This window comes from Vidua chalybeata, chromosome 11, assembly GCF_026979565.1.
Source record: "Vidua chalybeata isolate OUT-0048 chromosome 11, bVidCha1 merged haplotype, whole genome shotgun sequence".
NCBI classification, from domain to species: Eukaryota; Metazoa; Chordata; class Aves; order Passeriformes; family Viduidae; genus Vidua; species Vidua chalybeata.
This window is the reverse complement of record NC_071540.1, coordinates 612,085-630,896: the sequence shown is the minus strand read 5'-3', so window position 1 is coordinate 630,896 and position 18,812 is coordinate 612,085. Positions and strand designations below refer to the sequence as shown.

The following is an 18,812-nucleotide window of genomic DNA, read 5'->3' as shown; positions in this document are numbered from 1 at the left end:
TTCCTGCTTATAATATGGATTTGCCATTCCTTGGGTCTAAGCTCACTTGCTGAAGCTTAAGCCAGAAGGGGTTCACAAAATTTGCACAAAGAGTTTAAAAAAAAAAAAAATCATGTTAAGTTTTTTATAGCAATGTTTACCCTGTCAGCCATCCATTGGAACAAGAAATATGTCTGTCTGCTCAGAAAGATGTTCCCTGTTCTTGGATGAATCCCCAGATCCAGTTTCTCCAGCTGGTGCCTGTCTGGTGCTTTATTCCCTCTGACCACTGGATTTCCAGGAAACTATTTCTTATTGTCCTTTTGCTCACTCTTGTGAGCTTTTAAGTTGAAAACACTGTCTTTGGGTCTTCAAAGTGGTGAGAAAGCAGAGGTTTAGCTTGCAGACAAGCACTGTGTCACTGTCCTTGGGTGGGATATGGTAAAGGCTCCATAAATAAATTCAGATACTGATCCATGTGGGTTATTCTTATGCAACATTATCTCATATCCCAGAGAGATTTAAAGGAAAGGGAGGATGGGTGTTTCAGTATCACACATAAAGAAAAACGGAGCTGAGGAATTAAAAGAAAAGCTTTAAATGGAAAGCTCCATGTTCTTTGCAATGTGAACAATACTAGCAAGCACCAGAATTTAAATTCCATGAAGTGTGAGGTACCAGACTAAGCCAGAGAACAAGATGAGGGTTAGCTAAGTTTGTTCTGAAATCAGTGCTGCTTATCAGATGAAGGCCAAATCCCCACAAATAAAAGGGAATCCCTAGCAAAGGTAAAATAACTTATTCTGGGAAAAAAAAAAAAACAAACAAAAAACAACCAAACCAAAAAAATTCATGAGATGCTCGACATGCTACACCTAGCAATTTTAGCCTGACTTGGAGCCAAAGCCAAAGTACAGCTGGAACATAAAGTTATACATTTGGAAACTGTGGAGCTGTGAAAGCCTCTTTTGCCTCTCTCAGGACTGATCAAATTCCCAGAGCAGAGAAGGGAGGCATTGGAGCTGACGATGGCCGCACACAGAACCTCCCCAACTGCAGCAGCCCAGTCCCCAGGGGCTCCAAAACGAAGGATTTATGGACTGTTCCATTTTGTGCCCTCCACTGGATCATCAGTCCTCAGCTCTCCATCCCCTTCATCTTGTTCACCATCCACTTGCTTTAACACTGCAATTTGGCCTTCCAGTTCTCACCAGCCCTCTTGGGCTTAATACATAGAATTTAAAAGCTTTCTATTGACACAACTTCCATTTTCTTTCTCTCTGCACTCCCAGGACTGTCAGCAGTCATTTTAGCTTAGTGCTTATTTCAGCTGGGAGGTTGACATTTCCATCCTTCTTCCAATAAATGTAGCAAGCACCAATGTTTCTAGAAAGATTATGTTTGGTGACAGACTCTCTCATCTCTCTTTAACCTAATAGTTACTTTTCCAAAAAAAAAAAAAAAAAAAAAAAAAAAAAAGCCCCATAATTACTACAAGAGCAATTTATTTAATTACTGTTATGGGAGACTTCAAAGGAAATTGGTTGGATTGAAATAGTGATATCACCCTGGCAACATTTTGAAAAGAACATTTTGGTAGAAAATAAGCTGAATGTAAGGGCATGTTTAACATGGAGAAAAAAAAAATCCTTAATGCTGTTCTGGTGAATGGAGCTTCCAGTATTTTTATGTGTATATTTGTACATGCATGTCATTTTTTAATACTAGGGTTTTGGATTTATTTCACTTCTATAAGTGTAATTTTTTCCCTTCTACTTGCCTCATATTAATGTCATTTCATCAAAAAAATTAAACTGTTCTCAATCCAGCAGTCCTACCAAATGTTCAGTTTTCCTCCTTCTTTTCCCCAAATTCATTTTTAAGGGCACTTCAGGGATTTTCATTAATGAGAAAATTGTTATTGATGTGGAAAGTGAAGCTTTACCTGACTGGACACAGGTTCATTCCCACTCCAGTACTTTCATCATCTCCGGTTGGTTAAAGGAAACATTGCTGGTGCAAGATGCAGACATGAGCTTGGTGTTCTAGGACCTGCAGACACACCCCACCACACCTGGTGATTGTACTCTTAAGGCCAAGGCTTGCCCTTGGCACCAGAGTAAGGGTGACAAAAGGTATTTATAGCCTCAAAATCCCTAATGAACTTCCAAAAGACTTCTAATAAAGTTAATTCAGAGATTCAGCTATGAATATCACTAATCTAATTTTTAAAATGCCCATTTTTGGCCTATTTCCCACGACAAACTGTGTGAAATATCAGTTCGGGTATTTAAAATTTGCCTTTTCTGCATGATAACAATGACACCAAACATCATTCCAGCTAAAGCAAGGCACTGCCTTAAATCTGTTGTTGCTACTGGTTCTGTCACAGGAACAGAAATGAAATGTTTTGCCACCATCATCTGTAATTACAGGTCAGAAATAGTTCCAGGCCAGGTGTGGGATGTGTTTGTGGTTCATGTGATCACTTAGAAAAATGTGATGAACAGGTTTAACTTGAAATGAGTTATCCTTATGGAAAATATGCTGAATCATTTGCCCTTTTTTTTTAGTGGATCAGTTGAATGAAAAACAAATTTTAATTGCAAGCTGACACCAGTCTGTCTTTTTTGTGCTATTTTTTGTGCCTGTCTTTTTTGTGCTATTATTGTATTTATTTGTATGCTTAGCATCTCATTGCATCATCCTACCACATGTTGCTGGATTTTTGGGTTTACAATAATAAGTTGGGAATTATGCCTTACAGCCTATGAACCCTAAAAATTCATATAATTCCTCTGATTTGTGCTCAGAGCAGATCAGAAATCCAAAAGGAAGTTGTTTTAATGAAGGTGGTGTTTTCTTTGTGTTTGTGTACTTGGGGTTTCTTAGGTTAAATGGAAATATTCTATGGTGATTAATTACAGCAAGGCATCTCAGAAAAGACTCATGCAAACATTGTTTTAATTATAATCTTGTGATTTAATAGGTTGCAAATATTAATAGAAATGTGAAGATTTGGTCTTTTCAGCTGTAGCCTCCATTAGGTATTTAAACAGTGATGGTCTCCTTTATTAGTGCCACTGAGGCTGCTTTAGGAATGTGTTTGAATATTCTGAGGTTGTTATCTCATACTTTTGAGCCAAAATTGGTCTCCTCACAGACAATCTCTGCCTAGGCAAAAATTAATTATTGATTCAATTTTTCATTCAGAAATCTCAAAGTGGCTTTTATGCTCTTTATGGAAGAAATCTGCACTAAACTGGAATACTTAAGCAAGCTATCAAAAGAAGAACCTTCCACAGGCATGGCTAAAGGATCTGAGCTCTTCCTTCTGCAGCTCCAAGAAAGCTGGGGAAAGGAGAAGGCTTTTGACTGGTCATTTAGTTCTCACCGTTCTCTTTTTAGCAAATGTATTTGTAAAGGGAACTCTCAGTAATTCCCTAACTTGTTGAGTAAAGATAAATGTTCCAGGGCCTGTAATGTGAACCTCTCTAAATGAGTCATGGTGGGAAAGTCTCATCAGGAACTTTCCTGCATGAGGGAGACCAAACTGAAGGGGACAAGGGGATTGAGGAGTCCAGTGGGATTACATTCAAAGTTGAAGAATGTTTTGTCGAGAAACGCACTGGCCACACAAAGACCACCCAGGATGCTTTAGTAGTCCAGCTTTTGGGCAGCACTGCTGAAGCTGCCTCTGGAAATGAAGCTGTAAGTGCAGAACCACAGAATGAATTTAGATTTCTGCTCCTGAGGGGGCTGCCAGCCCTTCAGCAAGAGGTTATGGATCTGAGCAGAAATGAATTGCTGGCTGGAATTCTGTCTGCCTTGTTTTGGGAGCTCAATAGACCTGCCTGCAGACGTTAGTTTTTGATAGGTTTTTACCATTTAATCTTGACTTTCTGTCTCATTTCTGGCACTAAGCAAAGAGACTATCAGTCATAGCACAAATTTTATTCACATATTCATACATATCAATTCTTAGGGGAAAAATATTCAGGGTTGGTTTAGCATGTAAATACAGAATTAGTAGTTGCAAGTAAGTTGACTTTAGTTGTCATTTGTGTCCTCCTCAGGCTGTCATTGATAGCCACTTACATAATAATAAAATGACTGAGACCAGCATGGGCTTGGCTTCAGCCTTGCTGGCCTTGGATCATGCCAGGAATTATGAGAATTCCAGTTTGTCTGAGAAGCACAAGAACACAATTACTATTTAAAATAAACTCTACCAAAAGCTTAGTCATTACTTGAAATGACTCTATCAATCACCATGTTCTTTAATAAGACTGCCTTTCTTATGCTGGTTGTGTTCCTGTAGAGTTTATGCTTAAAACCAGACAGCCTCTGTCACATTTATCTTAAGTGGATCTCCCCAGGGCAGCAAGTAAATGTAAAACTCTGTTTACAGCCATTTTTCATTTCCCAATCCTTTTAATATCACTCTCTCAGGCTTATTTCTGTGTCATTCACTCCATAATGTACTAAGTTGTCTTCCTGCTTTCCCCTGCTTTATATGAGGTACAGCAAGAGGCAATCTCACCCCTCCCTAATGAGCACAAATTAAATCAAAGCTTGGGGAAAATGCCCTCCTTCCATGATGAATTCAGAGGTGGGTGCTAACAGATAGCACATCACACTGCTCACGAGATTATTTCTCTTCCTCTTCCTTGCACAATGACTTCTGCTTTCAAAGGGCCATCATTTTCTGGCTTTGTCTATGGTTTTGTAATGCTGAGTCTCAATGCTGCTACAGGAAAATGTGGTTACATTTCAAAAACTCTTCTTTGGAGCAACTGGGGATTATTGGCTTTAAACATCTCAGTAATCCAATACACTGCTATAAAACATAATTTAAAAATGCGAAGGATTAAGATTTCCTTTCATAGGATTCTACGGAACTCAGAATAGGATTCTACAAAACTTGCTTAGCATTTTTGAAGCGACTTCTATTGTCAAGATGCAAATCACCAGTTCTGTAAAGACTTCACTTCTATATTTAGTACATACAAATCTTGCCATGACCTAGAATTCCTCTGTGGTGGGATACCTCTAGAATCTTGGCTGTTTCCTCACCAAATATAAAGTTATATATACACTTATCTCTGCAGAACTGCAGCCTCAAATTCTAATCCTTTACATTGCAGTGTAAAGTGCTCCCATACAAAACATAGAACGTGAACTGGGGGAGTGTGAGGTTCTCATTATTCAGTGCAATAATTAAGTGAATTTTTTTCCCTCAGGTATCCTTAAATATGAAGAAGTTCCTTTTCTGGACTAAATACTTTTGTCTCGTAAGACTAATTATGCTTTGTGAATGGCACAGAAAACTTTATATTAATTTGCATTCAGCTGAGGGGTTTTTGCTGTTCTCTCCAGTGAGGCCTGGAATGTGCTCCAGCAAGAGGGACCCAGAGCTGCAGAGGGGCTCACAGGGAGTTACTGGCTGCTGGTCTGCTTTGAAATCACACACTGGGAAAAATGAAATTTACCAGCTACATATACAGCAGGAACGTATAGAGATCAGAGCTCTTGTCATCTAAACAAAACATTTTACATGAGACCAATGCACATTGGCTTTTATTTAAAAATTCCAGGATGGTTTTGGCTGGAAGGGGCCTTAAACCAATTCCAGTGCTGCCCCAGCCATGGCAGGGACACCTTCCACTGTCCCAGGCTGCTCCCAGCCCCAGTGTCCAGCCTGGCCTTGGGCACTGCCAGGGATCCAGGGGCAGCCCCAGCTGCTCTGGGCACCCTGTGCCAGGGCCTGCCCACCTCCCAGGGAACAATTATTTTTTCCCTAATATCTGCTCTAAATCTTCTCTCTATCAGTTGTCCTGTCATTCCATACTGCTGGTGCCTGATTCCCAGCACACACAGATGTACATGACCAGATTCTGGGGCTGCTCACAGGCATGGAGTCAGTTTCATGCAGAGGGAGTCCTTCAGTTTTTAATTCTCCTGTTTCACACATGATGAGTGAGGCCCATGGTGCTGGCACTGAGAGAGGGAACTGTATTGGTGCTGTGTCCCAGTGCTGCCCTGGGATAGAGGCTTCATTTGAGGAAGCAAAACTCATCCCACCCAGTGGGATGATTTCCTGACTGGAAATACACAGGAAGCCCTAAACTGCTGGGGTACAGCTGACAGCTGATGTTGTCTCATCTCCCAGTTCAGATGTCCTTTTAAAGAATGCCTTGCAAATTTTGTCACAGCAGTGTTGCACCTCCCTTAATTCTGCTTTAGGGTAAATTCAGCCTGGTTTCTAGTTACAGTGGAAAAATGCAATAATCCTCATTTGAGTCTTGTCCAAATTTAGCACACCTAGAATTTAAAATTTCAGTTGTTTTAAGGACTAAAGGTTTTATTTGAAGAACTGGCTGTGCCATATGTGTCATGCAACTGAATGTGCTGCAAATCAGATCTTGATATCATAATGTTATTTTGTGTAAATAAAATGAGAGACCCTCTTTTGCATAAGTTTATCATGAAGTCCAAGCTAAAAACTATTCAAAGATTGGTCTGATAATGCAGAACAGTTTAAAATCAAAAATTAATGGAGAGAATTAAGTTAAATGTGCAAGGTAGTGATTCCTGTTGGTTTTTCTTGTTCCACACACAATAAGGAATATGCTATCAATTTACTTTATTATGTAATTTTCTTGAAATTACTCAAGGAAGAGAACAACATTTTGTTAAAGAGGAAAAAAATAAAATTAAATGTTAAATGTGGGAGACTGACTGGTTAGGGCTGAATAGCTTTCTTCAACAATAACTTTTATCCTTCAAAAATCTTTTCTTATTAATATACACCAAATTTCTTGAAAACTGGTAGGCATCAAGGGTTTGCATGGAGCAATCTGCAGGAGGATAAAGATCCGTGACAGGCTGAACTCCTCCCACACTCATCAATGAACAGGAGGAATGGAACCCTTGTGCACAGAACTCTTCCACATCCCTCACCTCGTGTGTTTTATGAAAAACTCCCAAAGTTACATTTATGATATACCCTAAAGGTTAACCAGTGTGACTCGACTGATTATTGGATCTGGAGATCTGCTCCCCCCCTGCTTTCCATGGGAGCTGCTCGTTTTCCAGGAGCCCATGGAAATTGCAGTGTCCAGGGGAGGTACACACTCCATGCTGAACACTGAGGTTTAACCCTGCAGTGGGAGCCCTGGGGCTGCTCAGAACAGCCCCACTGCCAGAGGCAGGAATCTGTCCAGGTTCTGGGGAGCTTTGCAGTGCCTGATCCCATGGGGAGAGGTCCCTGCCCAGCTGGGGACATCACTTGGACACTGCAGGTCCTTCCCTGCCTCTCAGAGCTCCTCCCGCTGTGCCCTACCTCCACCTCTCTGCCCAAAACTCAAGCACTCTCAACTCCAGAACTAATATGATCCAATATTTATTCTGTCATTAAAAAGCTATTCATTTCCTTGTCTGATGATAAAATTATGGTAGAATAAATCCTTCATCTTTTCAGCTAATTCTAATTACAGCTAAAATCTCATTTAGACTGGGAGTTTGCTATATTTACATGACACTTTTGCAAAACATTTCAGAACATAATCATCCATTATTATACTGCAACACTGTGATCTTGGCTGCCTTCTGCCAAGTGTATCCCTGAGAACAATTGCTATTTTAATGCATCATCCAGAAGTTATGGCCTAGACAAATCAGAAAAAATTGTTTAGTCTATTATAATTTGGCATATGGTCATTTAATAGCACACAGGAAATCATCATGAATGCTGGGGATTATTGTTGCTATAAAAATAATGAAAGGAATTTAAAGTTGGCTAGACTTCACTTCCGCCACTGCTCTTGTCATTGAAATTATCTCTGCCGCCTCTTCATTTTTCGGTGTTGGTATCTTGGAGCAGTCATTCAGATCTGTGTGAAGCTGTGTGGAGCACAGTGACTTTGCAGAGTGGCTTCTTGCAATATGGTTTCCACGTGGACATGGATATATTATTTTTTAGGTGTTGTGTTCTTTATTGAATTTTTAAATGAACAGCATATTTCCATTAGGAATATTGATGGGTGTTATTTTCCAACAGTCAAAGAACAGATTTTTCTTATGTTAAAATTGAAACTGGTGAGGTTTGCATTAACAACTACAAGCACACAGCACAGCCACGCTGTCTGTGCAGCTAGAAATGCCCAGCAGGCCTGTTCTCACAATTGTTTAGGGACACATTTTATTTCCATGCAGACATATTGGTATACACCTCCTCATGCAAGTTTTTTTTTCAGAGTGTGGACTAGACTTTTAAAATATTTCTCTGTTCTGCATGCATCCAATGATATTCAGGGATTTCACTGCATTCATGTGCATTGCTAATGAGATCAGACCTTGTGTGGTGGCTGACTAACTCTTGTTCACCCTTTACCCCTGATAACACTCTTATTCAATACCAAAATTGCCAACATTCATCTGTATACAGTTAAAAGATATCAATGGAATTCATGCTTTTGCGTCTAAGTCCATCTTGGTTCAGCCAGAGCAGTCTGAGACTTCCTCCCCAGGGGCAGCTCTGAGCTCTGCTCTGGGCCAGGGACAGCAGCCAGGGAGTGGCTGGAGCTGGGCCAGGGCAGGCTCAGGCTGCAGAGCAGGGAAAGGTTCTGCTTCCCCCAGAGGGTGCTGGCACTGCCCAGGCTCCCCAGGGAATGGGCACAGCCCCGAGGATGCCGGAGCTCCAGGAGCCTTTGGACACCAGGGATGGACAGGGGGGATTGTTGGGGGTCTGGACAGGGACAGGGGCTGGATCCATAATCCTGGGGGGATTGTTGGGGGGTCTGGGCAGGGACAGGGGCTGGATCAATGATCCTGGGGGGATTGCTGGGGGGTCTGGGCAGGGACAGGGGTGGATCCATGATCCTGGGGGGATTGTTGGGGGGTCTGGGCAGGGACACGAACTGGACCGGATGATCCCTGTGGGTCCCTTCCCACTCAGGATATTCTATGTTTCTATGAAACTTGGGATCCACTATGCTCAAGGAAGAGGGAAACAGCTTTTCTTACAGATTTGATAGGAAAATTTGGGATTTCAAAGTGATATCTTGCGCAATTCTAAATAATGTAAAAAAAAAAAAAAAAAAAATCAGGATGTTTGTCGATTAACCTCAGCCAGCAACTGAGCACCACACAGGCACTGCTCACTCCCTGCTACTCCCCAGGGATGGGGCAGAGATTTGGGAGAGTAAAAGTGAGAACACTCATGGGTTGAGATAAAGACACTCTAATAGGACAGAAAAGGAAGGAAATAGTGATAACAACAAGGAAAGAATTTGAATATACCGAACAAGTGATGCACACTGCAGTTGCTCACCACTCACAGACTTCTGCCAAGCCAGCTCCTGAGAGACACCTGGCTAGCTCCTCCCAGTTTATGTGCCGAGCACAGTGGAATGGTCTGGAATATCCCTCTGAGCAGGCTGGGTCAGTTATCCCAGCTGTGTCCACTCCCAGCTCTTGGTGCCTCCCGTGCAGCCTGCTGAAAGCTGAAAAGTCCTTGACTCAGTGTGGAGCACTGCTCAGCACTAACTCCAACTTCAGTGTGTTATCAGCACCATGTCCCTAAATCCAAAACACACCATGGAGCAGCTACCAGGAGGAAGGTTAACTCTGTCCCAGCTAGAAGCAGCAGTGTTGCAGTTTGGTCAACTGCTCACTGAGACTGGCTTTGCTGCAGTTGGGGATTATAACCTATGGGCAGAGATACCCCAATGCCTCAAAGATTGTGACTTACAAAAAGGCTGCAACCATTCATGGGAAATCAGTCTGACAAATCTGTGCAGTGCCTGAATCCAAGTGCTGCACACAGAATTTTCAGATGCTCACTGGAGCAGCAGCCCAGCAGCTGCAACAATTGCCATCCTCACATCTGTATTCCAAAGCCTCAGGATTATGAAGTATTTTTCCCCAAGAGAAAAAGGAATTGCTTTATAAATTGTTTAGCTGTTTTTCCATGTTTTCTGCTTGAAGTAGAAGGAAACTGTAGGCTTTCAGCAGTTGAGTTAATGTTGAAATATTTGAAATATTTTAAGTAGATTGTTTGGAAAATAAAGGAAGGAAAAAAGATATTTGGGATTTTTTTTTTTTTTTTTGGTAAAAGCTATTGCTTCATTTTTAATGACGTTTATTTTAGCTTTAACTTAAGAGCATCTTGTGCACCTTGTCTTTTAGAATACAAGTAGTTTATGAAAATCCAGCTTGTAGCTGGCTTGAATTTAAGTAATTTCACAGCCTTCAGTGGAAGCCTGTTGATTTATGCTATTTTAGGTTTTCTGAGGATAGGAGTCAGAGGTTTTACTGCTGGAGTGAACACGATGTGAGTGAGCAGAGCATGAATTCCAGGAGGGGAGAAGGGGCCTGAGGAGGCCAGGGTCACGTCATTGCAGCTCCAGCTTTCCTGGCAGCCTGTCTTACCTGGGGTCACTGCCTAAAGAGCCAGCTTGGAACTGCTGCTAGCATGGAGCCCTTTGCCTTTACAACCCAAAACAGAAGCAATTGCTGCAAACAGCCTGAGGGACTTGTTTTTAGCCTGAGAAGGACCTGACCCAGCCAGAACCCCCTGCCCTGGGCTGAGCCCAGCATGGGCAGCAGGGCAGCCCCTCTGCCCCTGTGTTCAGGTGAGACCCCACCTGCAGAGCTGCCCCAGCCCTGGGACCAGCACAGCCAGGACCTGGAGCTGCTGCAGAGAGCCCAGAGGAGGCAGCAGGATGAGCAGAGGGATGGAGCAGCTCTGCTGGGAGGAAAGGCTGGCAGAGCTGGGATTGTTCACCTGGACAGGAGAAGCTTTGGGGTGAGCTCACTGTGGCCTTGCAGGGCCTGAAGGAGCTGCAGGAAAGATGGAGAGAGACAATTGACAAGGGCTGGAGGGACAGGACCCAGGGAATATCTCCCAGTGCCAGAGGGCAGGGCCGGATGGGATATTGGGAATCAGGAGTTGTTCCCTGGGAGGGTGGGCAGGCCCTGGCACAGGGTGTCCAGAGCAGCTGTGGCTGCCCCTGGATCCCTGGCAGTGTCCAAGGCCAGGTTGGACACTGGGGCTGGGAGCAGCCTGGGACAGTGGAAGGTGTCCCTGCCATGGCAGGGGTGGCACTGGATGGGCTTTAAGGTCCATTCCAGCTAAAACCATGCTGAGATTCTGGCATTCTCTGAAGTGATAGATAAGAGAGAACAGTTTTCTTTAGCACGAAGACGTGGAGCCTTATTGCTTCATCTCTGTACATGGACAGGATAAAACAAAAGATAACAAGCATTTTTTTGCTTTAAATCCTTGTTAGTAAATAAGCATGGATCTGTGATTAACATTTTGTTTCCAGCACTTCACACTTGAAGAGCTGATAATAAGCAGTGTGTGTATCAACTTGGTTCTGCCATTCTGGTTAAGCAGCTTTAAAAAGTGTTCACTGGTTTACATAACAGTATTGAGGAGTTGGGGAAGAGTGGGGAGATTTGTTTACTTGTCTCTGTAGCTGACATCATTCTGTGATGCTAATGATGAATGACTATCAGTGAGTTTAATTTTCAAGTGCACCCCAAGTCTATTAACATAAGAAGTTTATTTACAGATTTTTTTTTTTCCACAGCATGTTTAGAAATGTACAGCTGTGCAGGAATATCTTCCTATTCCATGTTTAGAGCATGTAGGTTCTTTATAACATTCTAGGAGCCCAATCCCTTCTAACTACTGCAGATGAGCGATCCCTACAGCAGAAATCCCAACCTTTTTTTTTTTTTTCCTATGCAAAACTGGGTGCAAAACAAGCCTCCAAAATAGGTGAAATCGCAGTTTTCACGCCATTTAAGCCTTTTGTTGTTTTTACCCCTCAGCAAGATGGAGACATGAAATAGAAACCACAGACCTAATGCCCCACACTTCACATGCATACGTTGTGTCAAAATAGAAGCATTTTCCTGAGCAAAATCATAGGGATTATTTTCCTTTCTATGTGTTCCATGCTGGTGTGAGTAATCTGTAATGTGTCATCATGTAACAACAGGAAAAAGTCAAATGGATACACCAAATCTATTTAATAAATATGCTTTGGAAAACCAGACTGTATTTCCATCTATGTGTGAGAATGTAATTTCACTCATTATGTTGGAGCTAGTTTGGTGCTGTAATTGAGGTGATTTCAGTTTTCAGTATAATAAAATTGAAAGCTGGTCTTTTCTGAGGAAATCAACCAAAATATGTCATTCCTTATTCATGAACCCCTGTCAGCCAATGCATTTTTATGTAACTGTAAATGGAATGTGGAAGGAGGACATGACTGCTTAGGATGTGAGAAAGACAACCCCAAATGAGTGGGTTTGGGACTAGTGAGATGTTTGTCTTTGGCTGGAGTTACAGAATGTGTTTAGCTTCAAGCTTTTGCCTATATTCACATTTTCTCTGCTGAAAATGCCATTAAAATCTCCTTACTTCACATTTAAAAATCATTATGTTTTACAGTTGATGGTGGTACATATTTATACATTTGCCTGTATAAATATAACGTCAAGATTTTTATCAGTATCTTGCAGAAGAGTAAAGTGAATCACACCAAAAATTAACCAAACATTTTAGGGACCTTGTAAAATTTGCTGTGTAAAGATTCAAGGAGAATATGTTGGGACATACCCCAGAGATAAGTGAAAGTGGCCTTTGTGATGGATTGAGGGCTGTTAGTTTGGGTTCCACTGTATAATGCATTTTCTCCCTCAAATATTAAATCTGACCAAGTGTTTTAAGAAGTATAAGAAAGTAGGAGATCAATGTAATCCTGGTATTTAACATCCAGGGAAAGTAGAAATAAATAGTTAAATCAATTGTTATACTATTAAAAATATCTGAATGCATCACACTGGCAATCAATGCTGATGGTGCCTTGATCCTCAGAGGTGCTTCCCGGGTTTAAATCCAAACTGGAGTTCCTTGGAGGTCTGCCAGCCCCTGCTCCTGCCCAGAAAAAACAGGTTACATTCAGCACAAGGATGTGTTGATCATGAAAGGGCTGGTGGAGAAATATTGCATTTCTGATAAGTCTTGGGATCTCCCTTATATCTGGAACCTCTACCTTAGCAGCTTATATCTAAGACTTATATCTAAGCTCTAAAGAGGGATTAGGTCTAAATTAGGTATTTCTACAGTTACCTCGCATCTTGGGCTAAATCTATTTGAAAGGATCATGAGAAAATATGATTCCCTATCTGTCTTTCAACTTCCAGTCACTGAGTGGCCAAACCAGCCAGCCAGGAGATTCTGCAAGGTGGCAGCTGCATGCAGCAAAACACCAAATCTGATCATTACTCAGGATTTCATCAGCATTGATGTATTTATTTTAATCTTCTTATCTTGATATTTACCCATTTTGCAGTCTTAGTTTTGTTTTGCTAAATAAAAAACCCTACTAGATCCTCAAAGAATTGACGATTTTTTCCATTTTCCCTTCTTCCAGGAACTGAGCTGGGAAGCTGCAGAGCATTAAGGTGATGTGTTTAATGCGTGGTGCCATCCTATGTGCACAAGGGTTGGTCTGAAACTCCTCAGTGGCCCCAGACTTTGTGACTTCCGAGGTGGAAGGAGTAGAATCTTGGATACTCCTGCGCCTACACACTAACCAAAAATGAAGGAGGACCATTGTTTACAGGCTGCTCTGCTCTGCCTGGGGGTGCTGTGCTACAGCCACGGCCTGACCACAGAGCGCCTTGGCCGCACCCGGCCCTCGCTGCACGGGCACCACGAGAAGGGCAAGGAAGGACAAGTCCTGCACCGCTCCAAGAGAGGCTGGGTGTGGAACCAGTTCTTTGTTATAGAGGAGTACACAGGACCAGATCCTGTGCTGGTAGGAAGGGTAAGAAAGAATTCCTTTTTCAGCCATTGATTAATAGTCTTAATTTTTATTATTTTTGAGGTGATTTTGTGCTTACCACAGTTTTGTGGGTGTTTTTTGTGGTTTTTTGTTGCTGTTGTTGTTGTTGTTGCCTTTGTGCTGTATAAGCTGCTTCTTCATTTTCTGGTAGCTCAGTTTAAATGCTAAGCAAAATACAACCTAAGTCAATACAATTATTTCCATTGACCTCAGCAGTCCTTGAATGAAGCTATGCAGGCTGTTACTCAGCAAAACACCAAGAACCACACCAACAAAAGGAGGAAAAATATGTCTCAAGAATACCATTCTCAGGTCTTTAAAAACAGCAAGTAAAAATTGAATATCTAACCCAGCAACTCAGTGAAATAGGTATCTTTTTATCCTCTCATTTTCAAATTATCAGTACAGTTAAATATATTGAGGGCTATGTATAGAGGAAGGTAAATATCTGTGTGCACATGTGTATGTACACATATCCTGGACTGATTTTTTTTTTATTCTGCTACTGTCTAACACTAATAAAATATAAACAGGTAACTAAACCAGTATATTTTCCAGTTTCTAAATGGGCAGCAGAACGGTGTTGACTTAACCCCACCACAAAAGGACCTGAGAAACAGGATCAATGTCAGCAAATACCATGCTGGGTATTCTCGTTTAAAATGGTTCAATTTGTAGTTGTCAATACAAAATCAATAAATCTGTAATTTGGCTCAATGTTTCCCTCATTCATCAAACTGAAATGTGCACTGGTTTTGGAATTAAGAATGTTTAGTAAGCATTTGTTGCCTCTTTTATATTAGAGAGGGTGTAATTAAAAATTAGTTGTCAAACACAGAATCCCAGAATCATTCAGGTTGGAAAAGCTCTCCCAGCCCATGGAGTCCCAGCTGTGCCCGATGTTCACCCTGTTCCCAGCCCAGAGCACTGAGTGCCACCTCCAGCCCTTCCTGGGACACCTCCAGGGATGGGCACTCCAAACCTCCCTGAGCAGCCCCTGTCAAGGCCTGAGCACCCTTTCCATGAAGAAATTCCGGCTGATGTCCACCCTGAGCCTGCCCTGGCCCAGCCTGAGGCTGTTCCCTCTCCTCCTGTCCCTGTTCCCTGGGAGTAGAGCCCAAACCCCCAGCTGTCCCCTCCTGTCAGGAGCTGTGCAGAGCCACAAGGGCCCCCCTGAGCCTTCTTTTCTCCAGGCTGAGCCCCTTTCCAGCTCCCTCAGCTGCTCCTGGGGCTCCAGCCCCTTCCCCAGCTCCGTTCCCTTCCCTGGACATGCTCCAGCCCCTCCATGTCCTTCCTGAATGGGGAGACCCAGAACTGGCCACAGCCCCGAGGGGTGGCCTCAGCAGTGCCCCCAGTACAGGAGACAGTCCCTTCCCTGGTCCTGCTGTCCTCATTGTACTTGCTCCAAGCCAGGATGCCCATGGCCTTCTTGCACAGCTGGGCACAGCTCGGCTCATTAATTTATCACTTAACTCATCCCATTTGACATTTAACAGCTTTTTACATGTATCCCACTAGAACATGGTTCACTGAAGTGTACAAAATCTTTGTAAAAATTACTACTCACACCAACTTCATGTGAATAAAGAACCTGCTATAAGCATCTTTTTATCTATTCTCTTCCTTAAATCTGAAATTTTGCGTTTAGCAGAGTCCTGCATGTGGCAGGAGGCATGTCTGGGCTGGCACTGCCCTGGATGCAGGGTACCTGTGGTCACAGCATGTCCCTGAATGTCGATTATTGCCTGATGGAAGCCACAATTGTTGAAAACTGTGAAATGATAGCAATTTCCTGCACTTCTTTGTTTTACAAGCACATCCAGGAAATGTGTTTTCCCTTGTTAAGATGTGTCTGTTTCTCCTTTTGTAGCTTCATTCAGATATTGATTCTGGAGATGGAAACATTAAATACATTCTCTCAGGTGAAGGAGCAGGAATCATTTTTGTTATTGATGACAAATCAGGGAACATTCATGCAACCAAGACACTGGATCGGGAGGAGAGAGCTCAGTATACCCTGACAGCTCAGGCTGTGGACAGGAACACAAACAGACCTTTGGAACCCCCTTCTGAATTCATTGTCAAAGTTCAAGATATAAATGACAACCCACCCGAGTTTCTCCATGAAAACTACCATGCCAATGTGCCCGAGAGATCCAATGTAGGTGAGTGCTCAGGAGGGCACTGCCCTTGTGGAAGGTGCTGCACTGTCAGGACATCTTAGCTTTATTTCATTCTTATTGTCAAGGATTTGGGGAAGTAAAATTTACTTTCGTGTTCAGCCATCATTCACTTGATGTATTTAATCTGCTGCCAAATCAAACCCTGCACAGCTCCTAACTGGGAGACCTTCCTAGAATAGAACTATTTTTCCTCCTAGGAAGGAGCATAAGAATCCCCTGGAATTTATGGATTGTGAATCCTCTGGGGTAAACACAAAGATCATTCCTTTGGCAGAGCTGTGTAATAAAGCTGGGAAGTTACTGCCTCACCATCTATTCCATTTTCATCTCCTATTTGAGCTTATGTCTGTCTCAGAGATTTCTACAGGAATGATTTGTCTGAAACTTACTGAGAAAAATGTAAGGGAAAATTCTATTGTTTGGCTGTGTAATGACAAAAGCAATATAAGGCTTAAACTACTGAGGGGAAAAGCCATAACGGTGCAGGGTGACTGCTGACTTTTATATCTTCACTGGTTAGAGCATTAATCCCCATCACAGCTGCTGACAGATCTTTTTGGATCATATGAGTATATTTTGTCATATAGAAATTGTCAAGTAACTTTGATTTTCATTTACCAAACATGGAAAAAAAAATGTTAAGAACAGCTCTGCTGTGTGACTGAAAGCATCTCTGCATGGTCCTTCCAGATGTGTTTGCCTCTGACTCTCCCTCCTGTGTTTGCTCTCCATTTTTAGGCACATCAGTTATTCAGGTAACAGCTTCAGATGCTGATGACCCTACCTATGGGAACAGTGCCAAATTGGTTTACAGTATCCTTGAAGGTCAACCCTACTTCTCGGTGGAGGCTCAGACAGGTATTGTTAAACAGTTTCTTTGAGTGGCACCTCGTGACCAGAGCACATCAAAGTGAACTGAATGTACTGATGGGACGCAGCTGCTGCTGTGTCTGAGCAAAGCTTCCTGCTCTGCTGCAGCTTGGTCTCCTAGCATTTGCTGGAGCTTCTACACTAGAAAGCTGGTGTTGTTTCTGTGTGTTCTGTATGCTGTGATGATTAAAAGGCTGGTTCTGTACTCAGCTGTAATTCTCCAGGCCTGTCCTCTGTGTGGAATATTAGGGCTGCTTTCCTCACAGCAATGCTCAGGGAAAGCAAAACATCCACCATCACTGCAAATATTGCTGTGTTTAATGCACTCAAAATGCAGCAGCCAGGTTTGCATTAAATCTGTGTATGCCACCTTTGTTTGTGCCTTCAGGAATCATCCGAACTGCCCTTCCCAACATGGACAGAGAAGCCAAGGAGGAGTACCATGTAGTGATACAGGCCAAGGACATGGGAGGACACATGGGAGGCCTCTCAGGGACAACCAAAGTGACAATTACGCTTACAGATGTCAATGACAACCCACCAAAGTTCCCACAGAGTGAGTATCAACAAAATCCTTCTCCCATCTCCTGCCAGGACCCATGTTTGTGAAGTATCAGACACACCCAAGGCTTGAAGAGGCAATAACTGATGGATTATTGTACCACACGTGAATAAAGAAGTATTAGTTACTCATTTTTTGCTGGTAACATATGGAACTTCAGTGTCTGGATTATTTGCTTTGTGTTGAAAAGTGAGACATTTTTAGGGCCAACATTAAATTGCAAAGATTTCTGACCCTACACTTCATTTTTGAAGCTACTGGGCCATGCTCTATAACTTACATGAGCAGAGAGACATATGCATATATTCTTCAAGACTCATATTTACCATTGCAAAACAAACTAAATTTAGCACAATTACATTTTTTAATTGTTGAAGTGTATTAATGGAGGTCAAATACAGCAATTTTTTTATACCTGAGCAATTTACTTTTCACATATAAAATTAATCAGGGCTGACATTACCAGACCCAGCCTTCACAGCTGGGTGGCAGTACATTAGTGGGCCCACACATCTGTTCTGCAGCTCATCTCTGCATGGCTTTGGGGTTTTTTTGAGTGCAGTGCAGACTCACTCAAAGCCGTCTCAGCCCATGTTTCTCCTCTGAGCAGCACTTCTGACCCTGACATGTCCTGGCCGTGGCCATCCCTCTAACAGCTTTAACAGCTCTTCTTCCAGTGCTGCAGCTCCCTGGCTTCTCATGCAAGAACTGAATGCAAAAATCTGTGTCAGCGTTATTTACCCTTCAAAAAAGGATTAAATCATAAAAAATCAGGTTTTATGTACCTTACGAACAAGCCTTTTCCCTCCACATCATAACCTGGGACCCCAGTATACAATATTTTGTTAACTCAATCAAATTATAGATTTTTCTATGAATTCAAGCTCCTTCACTGAGTGTTTTGCAAGAACATGTTAAATTATCAGAAATGACCAAAAGCAGTTCCTCTACTTAATTATTCACCCCCAGGTTAAATCTGATTTGGGAATGCTTTGTAACTCAAAAGCAGGGTCTGTATAAACAGCCAAATTAGTGATATTTTCATTCTTATTTTACTTTTTTTTTTTTTTTTAATGTTCATTGCTCAAGCTGCTAATCAGGTATATGCTTAAATTTTGGGTTCTTTGTAACTGGAGTTAATGACCTATTTCAATGACATGTGGCAATTGTTTTTATGGTTAATGAGCCAAGTCCCTGCCTGGTGTAAGTCTCCTAATGTTCCTAGGGTGCCCATGGAGCAAATAGGAGCAATTACAAAAGGGAATAAATTAGATTATTTTATTTTAGCATCAATTTTTTTTTCTCCCCAATTTATTACTGCTGATGATGTGTCAGAATATGCTGACATAG

At 42.1% G+C, this 18,812-nt stretch overlaps 1 protein-coding gene across 3 annotated transcripts in view; it reads left to right on the top strand.

Moving 5' to 3' along the window:
- CDH11 (cadherin 11) overlaps positions 1-18,812 on the top strand; it is an 82,932-nt gene that overhangs the window by 48,005 nt on the left and 16,115 nt on the right. For all 3 annotated transcript variants that reach the window (XM_053952887.1, XM_053952885.1, XM_053952888.1), the window contains 4 exons: positions 13,434-13,829; positions 15,718-16,012; positions 16,769-16,888; positions 17,289-17,456. In XM_053952887.1, coding sequence (XP_053808862.1) covers positions 13,602-13,829; positions 15,718-16,012; positions 16,769-16,888; positions 17,289-17,456 — 811 coding nt within the window. In that variant the 5' untranslated portion in view covers positions 13,434-13,601. The remainder of the gene's footprint in view (positions 1-13,433; positions 13,830-15,717; positions 16,013-16,768; positions 16,889-17,288; positions 17,457-18,812) is intronic.